This window comes from Falco naumanni, chromosome 5 (assembly GCF_017639655.2).
Source record: "Falco naumanni isolate bFalNau1 chromosome 5, bFalNau1.pat, whole genome shotgun sequence".
NCBI lineage: Eukaryota > Metazoa > Chordata > Aves > Falconiformes > Falconidae > Falco > Falco naumanni.
The window spans coordinates 34,749,666-34,766,866 of NC_054058.1; the positions used below are offsets into that span (position 1 = coordinate 34,749,666).

General features: G+C 58.1%; 2 protein-coding genes across 2 annotated transcripts; both read left to right on the forward strand.

Annotated features, from left to right (window-relative positions):
* Positions 1–476: 476 nt before the first annotated feature.
* SH3BP1 (SH3 domain binding protein 1) lies at positions 477–11,519 on the forward strand. Its single transcript, XM_040597006.1, has 18 exons — positions 477–1,386; positions 3,237–3,279; positions 3,648–3,752; positions 4,624–4,700; positions 4,990–5,101; positions 5,201–5,277; positions 5,959–6,094; positions 6,727–6,795; positions 7,193–7,283; positions 7,559–7,701; positions 7,781–7,892; positions 7,988–8,069; positions 8,778–8,858; positions 8,966–9,082; positions 9,532–9,629; positions 9,809–9,938; positions 10,108–10,223; positions 10,711–11,519. Exons 1-18 carry the CDS (start codon positions 1,325–1,327, stop codon positions 11,064–11,066), a joined length of 2,007 nt encoding a protein of 668 aa, XP_040452940.1. The 5' UTR covers positions 477–1,324; the 3' UTR covers positions 11,067–11,519.
* Positions 11,520–12,084: 565 nt separating this feature from the next.
* Positions 12,085–14,497, forward strand: LOC121089486 (pyridoxal phosphatase). The gene is made up of 2 exons (XM_040596753.1): positions 12,085–12,712; positions 13,004–14,497. Exons 1-2 carry the CDS (start codon positions 12,136–12,138, stop codon positions 13,327–13,329), a joined length of 903 nt encoding a protein of 300 aa, XP_040452687.1. The 5' UTR covers positions 12,085–12,135; the 3' UTR covers positions 13,330–14,497.
* Positions 14,498–17,201: the final 2,704 nt, after the last annotated feature.

The window sequence follows — 17,201 nt, forward strand, 5'->3', positions numbered from 1 at the left end:
AGGCTTTGGGGCACAGGTGGTGTGGCCTTTCCAACTCCTTTTCCTTTGCAGCTTGTCTCATCTGCCCACAAGCTGACCGCTTCCCATTTGAGCTCGGGTGCTAGTTCCTTTGCCAGCCGTGTAACCTGACCGACTGCAACCTCTGATCTTTCTTAGTGCAGAAGGAGGAAAGTCCCAGCTGCAGGTAGCCAGAAATAAGGCGAGGTTTACACCTCACAAAGCCAGAAGCAAAGGTGGTGATGATGTGAGGGGGATGTTCTTAGACAAAACAAAAAAAGCTGAGCCCTGGTGCAGCTCTGCAGTGAGCAGGCAGCACCCGAGCCTGGGAACCGGGAGTTTGTGGTCCCCATGCAACCGTGTGCAACCGCTGCTGCTGCTGTGCATTTGGCCCAGCCACCCTGCTCAGAGCAGCTCTGCCAGTGGTGAGGGTGCAGGGTGGAAGGGGGTCTCCCCAGGGCTTTGCAATGGCTCTGGAGACCCTCTGCAATGGCAGGGAAGGAAAGAGGGTGAGGGGCACAGAAGGGATTGGAGGGGTGGCTTTGCTGCTCATCCTCCCGCTTTTGTCACGACCAGGGGGATATGTCGCAAGGGGAAGACAACAGAGCTACATCCGCAAGCGTGGAGAGGTGCTCGAGGGGCACTGGCAGCGTTTGGGTGACCAGATAGGGCAGAGTACACCCAGGTACCCCCTGTGGTACACCACATCAGGCACCCCATATACACTGCACAGCTAGCTGGTGTGGCCGTGGGCTGCCCTGCAGAGCAGCTGGTGGTGGGCAAGGCGAGGCTGGGGGGAAAAAACACCCCGGCTGAGACAGAGAGCAAGAAACAGCGTGGGCCCTTTGCTCGGGCTCGGCAGCAGCGTGTGCTTGTCCTGCCTTGTTACGTGTTTGCTGTAATATTTCCCCTTTAAGGCTGGGCTGAAGTTATTTATACTTGTGGGGTGGTGACAGGAACACAGAGCAGAGTAGGAGCCCTGAACTGCTCTTACCTGATCTGCGGTGGAGGGGCAGACAGAGAAGGAAGGAAACTCAGAAAAAGAGAGGGAGCAAGAGAAGGGAGTCCAAGGGAGGGAAAAAGAAAACAGGGAGAGCATCCCTGGGGAGAGACAAGGGAGACAACCAGCTGGGGAAACAGAAACGGGGGAACAAGGGAAGGAGAAAGGAGAGGAGGAAGGAGGAAGAGATCCTCAGGGAAAAGCAAGAGGCACAGTGGCTCTGGGGAGCCGAGGGGCTGCCAGTATCCAATGCCAAGCATTGCCAAGGGGTGCTGAGCGGGTACAGCTGAGAAGAGCAGCTCTCGTGGACTCTTCCCGGCTCTCAAGATGATGAAAAGGCAGATTAACTGGATGCGGCAGCAACTGTCCCATCCCAATGTCACCAGCCGGTAAGAACTTCTCCATTACCTGTACCAGAGGGCTGGGAGGGAGTGGGGTGCAAGTCCTGGAGGGCTTGCGCTGGGGCTGGACTGACCTCCCAGGGCCAGTGGCCAGGGAAAAGGGGAAAGGAGGGAATGGCCCCAGGTTTGGAGCATCTTCAGCATAAGCTAGGGGACTGTGGCTTCCTGGCACCCCCAGAGCAGTGGGGAGGTTGCACTGGTGCTGCTCAGCAGTGACGTGATCCCCAAGCCCAGCTACCTCTCCCAGGGTCCACAGATGCTGCATCCACTTGGAAACAGGCCTTTCCCAAGCCTGGCTTCCCCAGGATGTGAGGGCAATGGGGAGGGACCTTCCAGCCACATGCCTTTGGCTGTGCGGGGACCAGGAGGATGTTAGGAACTGGGATTTTCCCTCCCTGCTGAGCCTCAGGTGCCCCACAGAAGACAAATGCCCTGCACAGCTCTAGCTAGCCCAGCAGCACAGGTGTCCTGGGGTGCCCTTCAAGGAGAGGATTAGGGATCCTCAGAGGACCAGTGGAGGACTTACAGCTTCACACAAACCCCTCTGGCCTCATCCTACCTCCACCACTTCCTTATTTTTCTCTTTGGGTTTCCAAAGCTCTGCCCTTGCAAAACTCAGAACTGAAATTACAGGGCTGAGCCCTCCCTTCCCAACCTCCCTATTCCTGCTTTCCTACAGCCACCTCTGCATTCCCCAGCACTGGGAGGCTGAGCGGGAACAACCGTCTTCCCTGGACCACTGAGGTCCTTTAGCCAGCTGAGCAGACTGGCCACAGGGAAGTAGCTCCTACATCCTGGTGGCCTCCTGCTCACCTCGCATTCCCTGAAGGGGACCATGATCCCCTTTCCCATCCATCCTCACTCAAGACATCTCATCTCCATGCTAGATGCCCCGTTGGGCAGACAGGAGGTCTGAAGTAGTTTGTGCAGTCCAAGAGCAAGCTCTTCACCCGCTGCAGAGCCTCCCCTCTGCAGGCTGAGATCTCATGTGATTTTGCTTGCATTCAACCAAGCCGCCCCCGTTTCCTGCAGCTCTGTGGCTGCGTCCCACATCGGCTCTGGCTGGTGGTGAAAAGAGAGAAACATACAGCAGCAGAGGGAAAGAAAACAGGGTTCCCAGAGCATAGCAACAGCAGCAGGCCATGCAGCAAGGTTTCCTCTACAGGAGGCACCAGGGAGGTTTGGTGGTGATGGCAGCTGATGGGTTTTGAATTTGGTTATGAGCAGAATTCACTGCAAACCAGAAGTTTCCTGTGCCAGATTCGCTCCTAATACCTGGTGCAAAACCGAGCAGAGAGCTGATTTCATGTAGGCACTTCTGGATGGGCTGGTGTTGGTCTCAGTCCCCAGCTTGACCACAAAGGTATCCTTGCTCTGACACTGTGGCCCCACAGCTGGTGTCTACTTTGGCCTGCAAAGGCACATGCTGGGCCCCAGCAGCACTGCCATGGATTAGCCTTCAGGGGAGAGGTGGCAAGACCAGTAGGAGGCTTCACCAGCAAACATCCCACCCCTGCTGTGGCCCTGCTAGGCAGCCTGTCTCCAAGAAACAGGCCACATCTGGACGTTTTGACTTCTGAACTAGAAGCCCCATCTGATGGGGTGTCCACCAGCCAGAAAAGCTTGGCTGCCTTGCCCTGCCCCGGCTGTTCCCGTACCCCTGGGCTCATTCTGCTGCTACCTTTGTGTGTGATGGTCTGGGCCATAGCCAGTGTCTCCTGCTCCTGGGAGCCCAAAGAGTGGCAGGTGAGACAAATAAGGACCTGCGTTCCCAAGGAGGCTGGGTGCAGGTCACCTCTATCTGCATCTGCTGATGGGTCTTTCTCCTTCCTTCACAGAGCCCAAGAAGCAACCGAGCTCCTGCCAGAAGATTTGCTGCAGGTGAGGTGCAGGCTGGGCCGGCAGGCGTGTGCCTGCTTGTGCCCGGGTGTGGGAACCTGCCCCGTTCCTGCCTGCAATTTTCTCTGCCATCATGGGGCTGGGATCTGCCTGTGTGCCAGAGGGCAACTCCAGGACCACGATGATAAGGGAATGGCAGGCTCCTACCACAGGAAAGGGCTTCCCCAGCTGCTTACAGAGGGATTAATCCTGACCAGATCTGTGCTTCCTTTTCCCTGGACCAGGGATGCTCTGGGCTGCAGCAAGATGCTGGGTGGGCCACCCATGCCCAGAGTTGGGTGGTGGGGAGATGGCTTCAGGTGCTCACAGTTGGCAAATGGGCTTCCTCTGTCCCACCTTTCTGCCCCCAGATTGAGCAGAGGATCGAGCCAGCCAAGCGAGCAGCTCACAGTGTGTCCAAGAGGCTCCAAGCCTGCCTGCAGGGGCAATGCGGCTCCGAGATGGACAAGCGAGTGGTGAGTAGCCTCCTCCCACCACAGCCAACACCCAGCTCTGTTCCCTGCCAGCAAAGGGGATGCCAGGCACCTGCTTTGCAGGTTTTGCTGAAGGGTGGCCCAAAGCTGTGTCCAGCCTAGCTATCTCCAGCACTGGCCACCAGCATGTGCCTGTGTCTCCAGAGAACAGGGCAACCCTCCCAACCAGCACTAACTTGAGACACTCCAGAAACAGAGACAATGTCTTTACGCTGAATAACTCTCCACAGCCCTGTTGTCCATGCCCCTTCCCAAAGCCCTGTGAACCTCTGGCACCCACAGTGCCCTGTGGTGAGGAGCACCGCAGTGCAACCAGGCACAGTGGTGCCACCACTTCCTCCTCCTCAGTTTGAACCTGCCACCATCTTGCTGGCAGGTGCTCACCAGCCCTTGTCTGGGAAGAAACAGTAGATCCCTCAGCACTTTCCTTAGCCTCCCCATGGTTCTGTGGGCTCCACTCTTCTCAGCAACCTGACAGGGCCCAGCCTGGCTTCATTATTCTCAGTGATTAAACTGCTCCATACATTTGAAGCTATGGCAGGCCTGGGCTTGGTGAGGACCTCCATCAGTATCACAGTCCTCCACAGAGGACTATTTTAGAGAAGAGTGAAGGTTTTCTAACCAACTATGGAGCCCTGGTGCTTTGTTTAGCTAACTGGATCCTGCCTTCAGCTGAAGGGACATCCAAAGGGCCCTTCCTCGGGCGCCAGGACCAATGGAGCTGGGTGGGCCAGGGGAAGATGTGGGGACCCAGAGCAGGGTTTGGCCACTTGCTTTTGTGGCATGCTTAATGGGGAGGGAGCTGCCACACACCAGCTCACCATCTCTTTCCCGAATCCTTGGCTCTGTACAGAAGAAGCTGCCCTTGATGGCTCTGTCCATGACGATGGCTGAGAGCTTCAAGGAACTGGACACTGAGTCCAGCCTCGGGTAAGTGCCAGTGGGAGAAAGTGCCAGGGACAACCCCAAAAGATACCAGACCCTGGCAGTGCCACTGTCTTGGCTCAGGGGCTCCCACAGCCAAGCTGAGCTATCAAACCCTGTGCTCAGAGCAAATGCTGGTGTTGGAATGGGAGAGGGGACAGCCAGCACCTTCAGCCTCCAATTGCTGAGGAGGGCAGGGGCTGGCTTAGGGTCCCACGTGGGTTCGGTGGAGGGTGTTGGATCAGAGAGTGGCATGGCTCCAGCCTGCAGTCATTACATCTCTGTCCCCATGCAGGAAAGCCCTGGAGATGGGCTGCTGCATACAGAGCTCGCTGGCCAAAATCCTGGCCGAGTTCGAGATCGCCCTGGAGCACAACATCCTGCAGCCGCTCAACAAGCTCAGCGAGGTAGCCCTGGCTGCCCTTCCAGCTCTTCTCTCCCATCCCACCACCCCCCTCCCACATCCCCAAGCCTCCCCTGCTCACTCTGGCCCCTCTCTCCCCTAGGAGGAGCTTCCTATCATCCTGAAGCGCAAGAAGGCCCTCCAGAAGTTGATTTCTGACTGGAATGCAATCAAGAGTCGGTATGGGGCACACTGTGAATAGGGGACCGGCGCATACAGGGCACAGCCCCCAGCCAGGCTGTGGGTGAGAGGAAGATGACTGCCCTAGGGAGTAAATTTCCAAGGGCTGGAGGTGAAGCTGAAGAGGCAACAGCTTTTTGGGAGCGCCCAGCCAGCCCCTTTCTGCAGGTGCATCCTGCTCTGGGCTGAGCTGCTGGCTCCATGGCACAGGACAGAAGGGCAGTGCCATTGCCAAAATCAGAAAAGTGCCCTGGCACTGCTTGGTACCACTGAGATTGCCCCACTCCAACTCTTGCAGGGTAGCCCGTGCTGTGCCATGTTTCTCTGAGAGATTGGAGGAGCCATGGATCACTGATGGCTTGTTTCCGCACTGTCCTCCCTTTGGCTGGAGGGAAGACAGGAGGGGACGTCTCAGGAACAGGGCTTGGGGAGGGTCCTACAGACCCCAGGTGTTTCAGTCAGCCCTGCTGGGTGCCTCCCAACTTGACCAAGTCACACCCCTTGGTGCGGCAGTGTCTCCTGGGTGAAGGAACTGAGAGGCACTGACCTAGGAAAACCACCACAGGGCAGTACTGGGATTTGCTGTCCCCCTCATGACCCCCATACCCCTTCTGCACACCCGTCCCATCCCACACCCCTGACACTGAGACTGTGGGGTGTGTCTCTTCTCCCCTTCCAAAGGCTGAACCAAGCTGCCAAGAGCTCCAGTAACAGCGCTGGCACTGGTGCTGGCCCAGGAACATCTGCTGCTGCCAACAAACTGGAGATCTTGAAGGAAGAGGAGGAGGAGGTGAAGAGGAAGGTGGAGCAGTGCAAGGTAAGAACACTCCCTCCCTCCTCCAGGGCAGCTCCAAGGCTGCAGACCTGCTCCCCTGCACTGGCCCTGTCTGAGGTGACCCCAGCCTGAGATGGATGCGGCCAGCTGGCACATCCCGCCCTCTGCAAGCAAACTGGTCCCTCAAGGAGCAGAAGTAGGGAGATGCCCCGAGCCCGGGGAAGAAGAAAAGGATTCAAAGCATAAGTTGCTGCAGAGAGGAGGCTCCAGGGGCTAGAGCTTAGGGGATCCCCTCAGGCTGGGAGCCAGCCAAGCTGGGGTCTGCGCTTGGTGGCAGGGGACTTTTGCATCAACTTTTTCCACTTCTGCCCTGTTTCTCTGAAAAGCTCAGTGCCTTGTCTGGGAGAGCCCATGGGCTCACCGGAGCTGGAGGTGCAGGGACCTCTGAGCCACTTGTGCCAGGACCCTGATCATAGAGCGGGTTGCTGCCGCTACCCAAATGCAAGTGATGGGGGCAAGAAGGAATCCCCCCATGGTCCCAGCCTGCCTCCTCACTGCACCCAGAGACCCTGTCTGGATGACTCAGCCTGGACAAGGGGGCTTCATGAAGGTGTCCCTTATTCCTCGGGTGCCAGGGAGGGGGTGGAAGATTGCTCTTCTCTGTGACTCCCCAGGACGAGTACATGGCTGACCTCTACCACTTCTCCACCAAAGAGGACAGCTACGCCAGCTACTTCATCAAAGTAAGTCCTCTCTCACACTCCTCGTCGGTGTGTGAATGTCTCCTGGGGTATGTCTGAGCCCAGCCTCATCCCCATCTGCACCAAGTCCTCTGCCCAGAGAAAGGGCCAGCCCCAAGCACCAGCAGATGCCTAAAGCCAGCCTTGCTCCATGTATTGCAGGTTAATGCCACCACTAGAACCAGCTGCAGAGCAGCTCCTTCTGATGATCCCCCCTCTCCAATTTGCCCTCTACCCCTCACAACAGACATGGTCCCACAGACCCCAGGGGAGTTCCCCTTGCAGTTACCCCTTTGCCCTGTCTGTGTGTGGGTACAATGTCCTGGGTGTGAGGCTCCCCATGTCTCTGAGAGGGGCTGGTGCCAAACTGAGTGCTGTTTCCATGCCCCCTGTCTGACAGCTGCTGGAAATCCAAGCCCAGTACCACCGACAGTCCCTGGAATCTCTGGACTCAGCTCTGGCAGAGCTGAAGGAAATCCACAGCCAGACAGGTACCCATTGGCTCTCCAGGCAGCCCAGGGAGGGCTGCAGTCGAGCCTGGGGGATGCAAGTGTGGCTGGCAAGGCCAGGAAAGGCAGGTTTTCCCTCCCTGCGCCTGCTGCTGCCTCCCATGTTGCACTGGTGGGTTGGGGACTGCAGGTGGGCTGTCTGCCCTGTTTCTGTCTCCACCCAGCCAGGCTCAGCCCAGATCAAGATATCACTGTGGCTAGATGCCAGATGTCCCTGGCTCCTGCTGTCCCTCCCAACATTCACCTCCCTCTTCCAGAGCCCTCCTTTGCTGCAGACACCCCTATGGTGGGGTACTATGGCGTGCCCCTAGAGATGCACCTCAAGAGCTTGGGCCGGGAGATCGCGCTGCCCATTGAAGCCTGTGTCATGATGCTGCTGGCCTCTGGCATGAGGGAGGAGGTAGGCAGTGCCCTTGACACCCCCACTACCCACTCCCCCAAAATGCAGCCCCCCATTTCCCTCTCTGCCCTATCCCCAGGGACTCTTCCGGCTGGCAGCGGGCGCCTCAGTGCTGAGGAAGCTGAAGAGCAGCTTGGCCAGTGGCTCCAATGCCCTGGAGGAGTTTTACTCAGACCCCCACGCTGTGGCTGGTGGGTGCCAGTGAGGTGGGGCAAGGGGACATGATCAGGCAATCCCTGCCATCCCCCAGCCACCATCGCCCTCACCACTCCCCGTCCCCTCCCAGGTGCACTGAAATCTTACCTGCGGGAGCTGCCCCAGCCTTTGATGACTTTTGAGCTCTACAATGAATGGATGAAAGTGGCCAGGTGAGTCCAGCCATTGGGACAGAAAAGCCTGGTGGGGCTCAAAAAGCCCCTGATAACCCCCCCTCTATAGCTCTGGCACTCGAAGCAGGGCTGCTCAGCCTCCTTTGCCACATGGGGAGATATGCACACAGTGTTATGGTCTGTCCCATGCTCAGCAGAAACCCAGATGGCCCAAAATCTCAAAGAACAGCAATATAAACATGGCAGGGAGAGGCAGAAGGCTGCAGCCTCTTTGGTTGCAAGAAGAGCTTCGTTTGTGAATACCCACTTGGCCTCATTGGTGTGAGTCCCACCTCACTGGCCCACCAGTTTGGCCTCTTGCTTTCAGGATGGAAGGGGTGGCAAGGGAGACACAGCAAAAGCCCATGGAGAGGGGAAAATGATCTTTCCAAAGATCGCTTCTCAGTGCCAATGGACCCCATAGTCACAGTGAAATAGGGTAGCTGTTCAAGGCAAGGCAGCGCTCACCCCTGGGCCCACCTACAAGCTATATTATTACCATACTAAATCCCTCTGAGCCTTTGGGGTGCAATTTTGTCCTCCACGGATGCCTTACTTAGCGGCCCAGTAAAGGCAGCAGCAGGGCATCTCCATCCCCAGTGCTATGGCCCACACAAGGCGGTTAGCACTGGCCTTCCTCCCTTGAACCCTGTGTCCTTCTGCCGTAGGGAGCAGGCTGAGGTCTCTGCTCCTCCTTCTCTCTTGCAGCTTCAAGGATGCTGACAGCCGAGTACAGAGCCTGCGAGACACCTGCAGCCGCCTGCCCCAGGAAAGCTACAACAATCTGAGGTGTTTTGAAGGGACAGGGTTTCTTCAGCCCCAAGCAATCACCAGAGGCGGCTGTTCCCTCCCCAAATCCATACTTACCACCACCTTGCCCTCCTTTTACCCCACAGGTATCTGATCAAGTTTTTAGCCAAGCTGGTCGAACACCAGGAGGTGAATAAAATGACCCCCAGCAACATTGCGATCGTGCTGGGCCCCAACCTGCTGTGGTCACAGCAGAGCACAGGGTAAGGCCTGGCGCAGACGGGGGGGAGGCAGCTCCCCAGCCCCAGCTGGGGTGCCCTGAGCGCAAACGCCGTGGGAAAGGCTGATCCAGCAGCCTGCAGGCTGGTCTAAAGCACCTGTGCCTCTTCCACCCTCAAGTCCTGTCCCTTGTCCCCGCAGTCCCCAAGTGCCATGTCCCATCACCAAGCGCATGTCCTCTTAGCCACTCTGCAAAGTAGCAGAGGAAGAGGCTGAGACCCAGAGCACTGGTGACATGGATAGCATCCAACACCACTGGTGTCCAACACTAAACCAGGGTCTCCAGGACAGGCAACAACGCCCACCTCCTGCCCTACCACCCCCCTTGGCTGGGCTGTCTCCCCTTTGGGATCTGCCGCCTCAGGAATGAACACCGAAAGGGTTAATACCCCAAAATCCCTCTTCTGATGCCTCCCCGCTTCCTGTCTCTCAGAGACCCCATGCAACTGGACTTGGCCTCAGTCTCCTCCATCCAGGTGGTGGGCGTGGTGGAAGCCCTCATCCAGAATGCAGACACTCTCTTCCCTGGAGGTAGGGCCAGGCCCCTGATGGGAAGCAGGGTGGAGGGGAGAGGAAGGGAAAGGGACATTTCTCCATTCTCAGGAGGAGCAAAGTGGGGGGCTGCTGCAGTTCCCCACCACGGGGTCATCAGGGGAAGCTCTGGGAGGCAAACACTCCCTCATGGGCTCTCCTCCTTTCTCTCCACCCAGAGGTAGATTTCAACGTCTCAGGCATGTTCACGCCACCTGCAAACGTTGAGCTTGGTGAGGCCACCCTGGTGGAAGAGATGGCCCCTGAGGCCCCTCCAGCTGGCACCCCCACTCTCCCGGATGGAGAGGCGTAAGTCTGGTGGTAGCTGAGGGCTCTGGCTGTCCCAGCTCTCCCCATGTCCTCCCCCATCCCATCCCACGCCAGGGGCCGTACGCTCACAGATGGATGTGAGATGCCTCACGGCCAGAACCACCATGACCAGCCAAAGGCTGACTTGCTCCATTCATTCTCTGCACAGCACCTCGAGGGACCCTGAGGCCAGGTCCCAGCCAGTATCCCCAACGCTGACCAGATCGTCTCCTGAAGCTGTGGGGCTGCTGGCTCCAACAATGACCGACAACACTGCCCCCAAAGGTTAGGGTGCCCCAGATGGCACATTGCTTGGGAAATGATAGCCCCCTATGCCACCTGCTCTGGTTTGCCTTCATCCCACCACTCCCTGCACAAAAGGGTGCTGGGGATGTCCCTGCCACCAAATGAGAGGATGGGCCTCTGGCTGAGTCACTGTGGTCAGGATCCAGCCCCTCATTGCATGCTCCAGTCCCCGCCAAGGTGGGACTGTGGGAAGGACAAGGTAGGTCCTCCAGTGTCAGGTTGAACACCCTCCATTAAAGAGGTGTCAAAGCTCACGGCCCCTTGTGAAGAGAAGAGGGTGGGAGAAAAGCCCCCCAAAACTGGTGTGCACTTGGATCTCCAGTATGGGAGCTGGGCAAGAGGTAGTTTGTCCATCAGTCTGCCTGCAGCCCCCTGCCTCACCCACGGCTGGCACCGCAGCCCCCTCTGCCCTGGGGAGAGAAACTCTGGCAGAGGGGACCCCAGCCCACGCCAGCTTTCTTTCCAGGCAAGCGCCCAGCTCCAGCCCGACCCACGATGCCACCACCACCCGTGGCCCAGCCCCGGAGCACAGCTCCCACGGTGGCAGCCCTCGAGCACACAGCCAGCCCCAAAGCCCGGCCACGGCGGATGGCTGGGGCACCCAGCCGAGCGCCGTCTGTCCCGCCACCGCTCCCCCCGCAGCCAGCACGCCGCCTCAGCCGAGATGCCGCATTGTCCCCCAGGCCTCCCACCGATGAAGCCAACATGGCGGCTGCCATGCACTGTGCACTGGGAACCACTGACAAGGAGCAGACGCTGCCTGGGGGAGGAAGAAGCCCCCTGGCCACATCCCCACCAGAAGGACAGCCCACAGAGAACTGAGCAGGGTCGGGGTGCAGGGGCACCGCAGGGCCGGGGAGATGGGGTCCGGTGCCCCTCTGGGACCCAGCAGGCACTGTGAAAACGCCAGGGTGGCCTGAGGGACAGTGCGCCCCTCCATCTTGCTCCCGTGGCCCGTGCCAGCTATGACCCTCTGCCTGCCTCCCCTTGCTCTCCTGTCTCCACTGAGCCTTCCTCCCCACCACCACCACGTCCCTGCCGGGGCCCAGCCACCACTAAGGGACCTGACGCCCTGCCCAGCATTCCCCGATCATGGGCGACCCCCTCAAGTCCCCACGAGGGGGTCCTCCCACGCCTGGAAGGCAGGAGGGGGTGACGCGGGGTGCTCCCAGGCACTGCCTGCCGGGTTTGGGATGGCGCCGGCACCCGTGGGTGCCGCGATCCCAGCCCCTTCTGCCCCATTTTGCCTTAAAACGTGCTGCCCCAGGGACACACACAGACAGATATATATAAATAACTAAATAAATATATATTTTGCAACTAAATAATCTAAAGAGCTGGTGTCACAGCCACAGGCAAGTGCAAGCAGGGTACTCCTGGCAGCCACCTGCCCAACAGGCTGCAGCCGGGAAGAGGGAAGGGGAGCTCCCCGGGGGCGCCACGGCGGAGAGGCACGGCTCAGCCGCAGGGCGGGAGGCGAGCCTGGCGCTCCCAGCCAGTGGGGCGACAGCTGACCAAAGGGTAATGGCGGCTCCGCTGCCCACAGGCCGCACCGGGCAGCAGGGGACGCCCTGCCACTGCGCGTTCAGCCGCGAGAGGAGAGGCCTAAGGAGGGTGGCTTTAGCCAATCGGCAAGCGCGCTCAGGCTTCGTCCCGCCTCCTCGCAGCCTCCCTCGGCAGCCAACAGGGCGGCGCGGCTGCCACTTCGGGAGCCGGCCTCCCGCCTCTCGGCCCCGCCCCTTCCCTCGAGGGCCACAGGGCAGCGCGGCTGCCGCTCGGCGAGCTGCCCGTCTCCCGTTGGTCGGCGTGGGGCGGGGGGCGGTGATTGGCGGGGCGGGACGCAGCGGCCAGCCGGCCGGCGGGCGGGCGGCCGGGCTGCGGCGGCGGCGGCATGGCGAGCTGCAGGCGGCTGAGCGGCGCGGGGCTGCGGGAGGTGCTGGGCCCGGCGCAGGGGCTGCTCTTCGACTGCGACGGCGTGCTGTGGGCGGGTGAGCGCGCCGTCCCCGGCGCCCCCGAGCTGCTGGAGCGGCTGCGGCGCAGCGGCAAGGCCGCCCTCTTCGTCAGCAACAACAGCCGCCGCTCCGTGGCCGAGCTGGAGCGGCGCTTCAGCCGCCTCGGCTTCCGCGGCGTCCGTGCCGAGCACGTCTTCAGCTCCGCGCTCTGCTCCGCGCTCTTCCTCCGCCAGCGCCTCCTCGGCGGCGGGGGGAACGGGAGCGGGGGCGGCCGCGTCTTCGTGCTGGGCGGCGAGGGGCTGCGCGGCGAGGTGCGCGACGCCGGCCTGCGCCTGGCGGGCGAGGGCGACCCCGGCGCTGCCGAGCCGGTGCGCGCCGTCCTGGTGGGCTACGACGACCAGTTCACCTTCGCCAAGCTGGCGCAGGCCTGCGGCTACCTGCGCGACCCGCAGTGCCTCCTGGTGGCCACCGACCCCGACCCCTGGCACCCGCTCAGCGACGGCCAGCGCACCCCCGGTGAGCCCGCGCTCCCCTCCCTTGCTGCCCCGGGGGGTGCGGGGGGCCGAGGCCGGCGGCGGGGTTGGCCTCGGTTGGGGTTCGCCGTCCCAGGCCCAGGCGAGGCGGGTCCCTGAGCGTCAGGACGGGCGGAGCTGCCCTCACGATCCCAGCCGGCTCCCGAAGCCGCGTTGCCAGCACCCCGCTGGCCCGTCACCCCGCTGGCGCGTCCTCTGGCTACCCGGGGTGCGGAGCTGCCCGCGGCCGGCTGGCCCGTGGCTATTTCTTTTTCTCCTCCTTTCCCCCCTCCAGGGACTGGCAGCCTCACAGCCGCAGTGGAAACCGCTTCGGGCCGCAAGGCGCTGGTGGTGGGGAAACCAAACACGTACATGTTTGATTGCATCGTAGAGCGTTTTGGTGTCGACCCATCTCGCACCCTCATGGTGGGAGACCGCCTGGAGACAGATATCCTCTTCGGCAAGAACTGCGGCCTCTCCACCATCCTCACCCTGACAGGTGTCTCCCGCCTGGAAGAGGCGCAGGCCTACATGGCCAGCGACAGCGCCGCTGCCAAGGCTCTGGTGCCCAATTACTATGTGGACAGCATTGCAGACTTGATACCGGGCCTGGATGAGTAGCAGTCTGTACGTGTGAGGGCAGAGGGGTCAGGTTCCCCATCCCAGATCTTCATCTGTTCCCATTTCTCTCTCACTGCCCTATTCCTTCAAATCCTAGTTTCTTCACATTCCAGTGCCCTTCTTTGGGGGCGAAACTGGGGAGGTTGGCAGGAGGAGGGGCAGGGTTCAAGTAGTCTCTGCTGAGATCTATCCATGATGAACAGTCTTTCTCTCCCTAATATGCCAACTGCCAGTGTCTCTGGGAGAGAGCTGGAGGCCTTGAGGGTGACAGGGATTGGTCAAATCGGTGTCACCTCTTCCCCTGCAAGGGTTAGAGACTGGCTGTCTTACTATTTTTCTCTTAGATAACCAGTGGCGGCCTTTTACTGCTGTCCCTTCACTTGTAACTCTTGACTTCTTAGCTGCATCCCTGCAGTCCTTGTGGTAATGCCATCCTTGCCAGGGGACTGGCTGACGTTGTCACCCACCCAGTCTATCAGTACCAGGGGATGTGGAAGGAGTGTGTCAGAGCTCTGGAACCATGAATGAGGGCATCTCTTCTCTCCCCTGTTCCTTAGAGATGTTTCTGCCACCACCCCGTGCCCCAGCTCAGTTAATAACTGTGCCAGTGTCCATCTGAAGGACTATAGAAAGGGAAGAGACTGGTTTGAGGGTTATTTTTGTGCCAAACAGACAAGCTGTGACTGTGCACAGCAGGTCTGCTGTTGTACCTGGTTTTCAAGCACCCTTTCTGAAGGGGCTTGTGAAGGAGAGAGGGCTCCCAGACCACGACGGCACAACAGTAGTGAACTGTATGACTCCCTGGTTCCCAGTCCTCAGTTGGAATTTACCATAGTACGGTGAGAGAAAAAGGCTGATGGGGGTCTGTGTTCCAGCTGCTGGTGTGCAGGTGAGGTGTTGGTGGTATTGTCACTGCTGTGAATGTGTCACAGCCCTCAAAATCATTCCTTGCTGCTTTGTCTTTCTACATTTTTTAATTTCCTGATCTTATTTATCAAATTTATTTATTGTTGAAATACTGTATTATTTGTATAAACTCTGCTGACTGGTTGCACTAAGGGGACAGGAGGCAGTGCCTTTGGGCCTCCCTTAATGTCCGCGTCCCATGTTGATGTTCTTACACTCGCTGTGTCTCTGTATATAATAAAGTGTGAGCGTAGGCTGGAAATGTAGTCCTTTTTTCACTTGTGGCGTGGTCAAGATGAAAATGGCCTAGCTACCTTTCAGCCCTTGAAGATCGGGACATGGCAAGACCATTTCTCACTCAAGGGGGTGCTGCCGGGTAGACAAAAGGGGTGGACAACATCTTGTGGATCTTTGAGCTGCTGTTTGTTGCTGTCTCTTACTGGGGTCTCATAACTGGAATTGAGGATGGAGGTGGCTGGTGGGGCTATAGCATAGGGCACAGGGTCTAGCCAGGTGAATTAAAGCAGTGAGTGATGTGATTTTTTTTTTTTTTTTTTTTTTTTTGCCAGCAGCCTTTATATTTCACAGCATGAGTGATTCCTTGCTGAGAAACTGATTTCTTGTGCCGTGCCTGAAATCTGCCCGCTGCTCGTCAGGTGGATCCCAATGATCCATGTGGCCCTGCGCAGCGGTGTCCAGCTCTGCTAGGGTAGGGGTGAGGTGCCAGCTCCGTCACCTGCATGTAGCTTGCAGAGGGCTGAGAAATGCCTAGGTCAGGTTTTGCTGTGACCGTTCTCAGCTATGCTAAGCTTTGAGTGAAGGTGAGATGAGTGTCACCGCATCCCTGGAAGTGACCTTCACCAGACTAGCTTGCTGTGCCACAAGTCCTCCCCCTGGGTTTGGTTGTGGTCCCAGCCAGGAGGGAGAAAACAGGTGGGGTAACAAGAGTTTGAAATCCCTTGAATGTACTTTGCCTCCCTTCATTGTATTGGAGCCAAATCCTTCCCTTTGCCTGTCAGACCATTTTAACAGCTGTTGATGGTAACCAAGGATCACACCTCCTGCCTGAGAGATCAGCTGTTCAGCCCAATAACTGATCTCAGTGTAATTAGTGTTGCATCAGCTCATGTGGCAGAACTGGATGTGACGCTGGCCTTAAGATAATTCCAGGTGCAAAGTGTCTTCCTGCCCCCAGCCCGCCCCCCCCCCCCCCAAAAAAAAAACAAACAACAAAACAAAACTTGGGGAAACAGCTCTCGAAAATAAAACAAGACCCAAAGAGCTCTCTGAAGACTGCCTGTCATCTTAATTGGTCCCCTTTGTATGAATCTCCCTTTTGTCTGTTCTGTCTCCAATTAGATAGCCAGAGGACTGGTGCTCCCTTAATGAGTGCCTGACCAACACTTGCATCATCAAGCAGTGCAAGATCAAGACCTAATGTGCTTGCTAACTCCAGCTGCCTAACTAGAGATACCCAGACCCTGATGGATTTTTCAGGGCTCTCAGTTCTTGTATCGGGCTGAAACTCGGAGCACTGTTGTGACTTGGGGCCACAGCTGGGAATGCTCAGTACAGCTGCAAATTGTGTAGGCTGAGTTGGTTACACATGCACGTACAGAGGAGACAGTGCACAGCAAGAGCATCCCCAGGAGATGCTCCCTTTTTCCTAGGGTGCTTTGACGGTGAACGCTTCCTGTGCTCTCTGCCTCCTTTGCTCTGGCCTTTCCAGCTCTCCTAGCCAGCAGGTGGGAGGTTGGAGGCTGTCATCTCCCAGGCTGCCACACCAGGAAACAGAAGGGAATCCAGCAGATAATCGGAGCATTAACGGTCTGTTTGGGCCCTGTCCAAAGAGACTTTAGAGTTTGCTCTTTGGATCCCAAATGGTGAGCTTGCAGAGTAGGTTTTCTTTTACATGTGGCTGCTGCTGAAAACAGAGCTCAGCAGAGGCGATGGCTTACAGCCATGTAACTGTCTTTTGATCTGGTGCTCCTCTCCCTGAGAGCTTTGCTGTGAAGCAGAGGTGAACTTGAAGCAGAAGGGGAATAGGCTTTACCTGGCCTTTCCTTGGTTCTTCATGTAGCTGAGGGCAATGGGCAGGAGTGACCTGTGTTCTGTAAATGCTTTCTCTCCCCAGCAATGAAAGCAGAGGAGTAAGCGCTGCCTCTAGCTACAGGGCTGCTCTTGCTTTCAGTGGGGATGAGAGCAGCACTATAGGGGTCCATCGGGTCTGCCAGGCTTTGGTTTTTTTGTGGCTTCCCTCTGCTACTATTGCTCATGCACATAATGAAGGTGAGCGTGAACAGATCTTATTCGAAAACTAGACTGGGAGGGTCCCTGAAGGACAGCGAGTTCTCCACCTGAGCCCTTCAGAGATCTGTTCAACCACTGACATTAAAAGGTCTGTGATCCTCGTGGGGGTTAGGTTTTGGGTCCCTCTGGAGTAGGTCTGGTGGGGCTGCAGAGCACATCTGCTGTTGAAATTGAAAAAAGTGATGGCTCTTGCCTGATTTCTTCTTGTCTAAAGCAGTTCTTCTTGAGTGTTCAGGGAAGCAGTGCAGTTGCCAGGGAGCACAGGGCTGTGGAAAGTGGAGCTGTGGCAGCACATGGAGGGTGGAGTGGATGGGAAGGCTGGCTTGCTGTAGTATAGGGAAGGGTAATTTATTTTCTCACCTTCAGAAAACTGCTTCGTCCTTTCCTGCTGTGCAATAGAGACAACACCCAGGCAGGTGGCTATCATTCTGTTACCCCAGGAACCTCGCATCCTTCATCCGTAAGTGTGGTTACTGTGGCAACTGTTGGCTGGATGATGTAAGCAGCAACCTGCTGAGCATCGCCTGCTCTAGGCAAGGCCCAGGGAGAGGCTACGGACGCCTGTGTTTCCCTGGCTGCAGGAGAGGCAACTTTATCTTGCCTCTTGGACTCCAACCATTCTTAGGCATGGGCAGGTGGAGGAGGCAGAGAGCTGC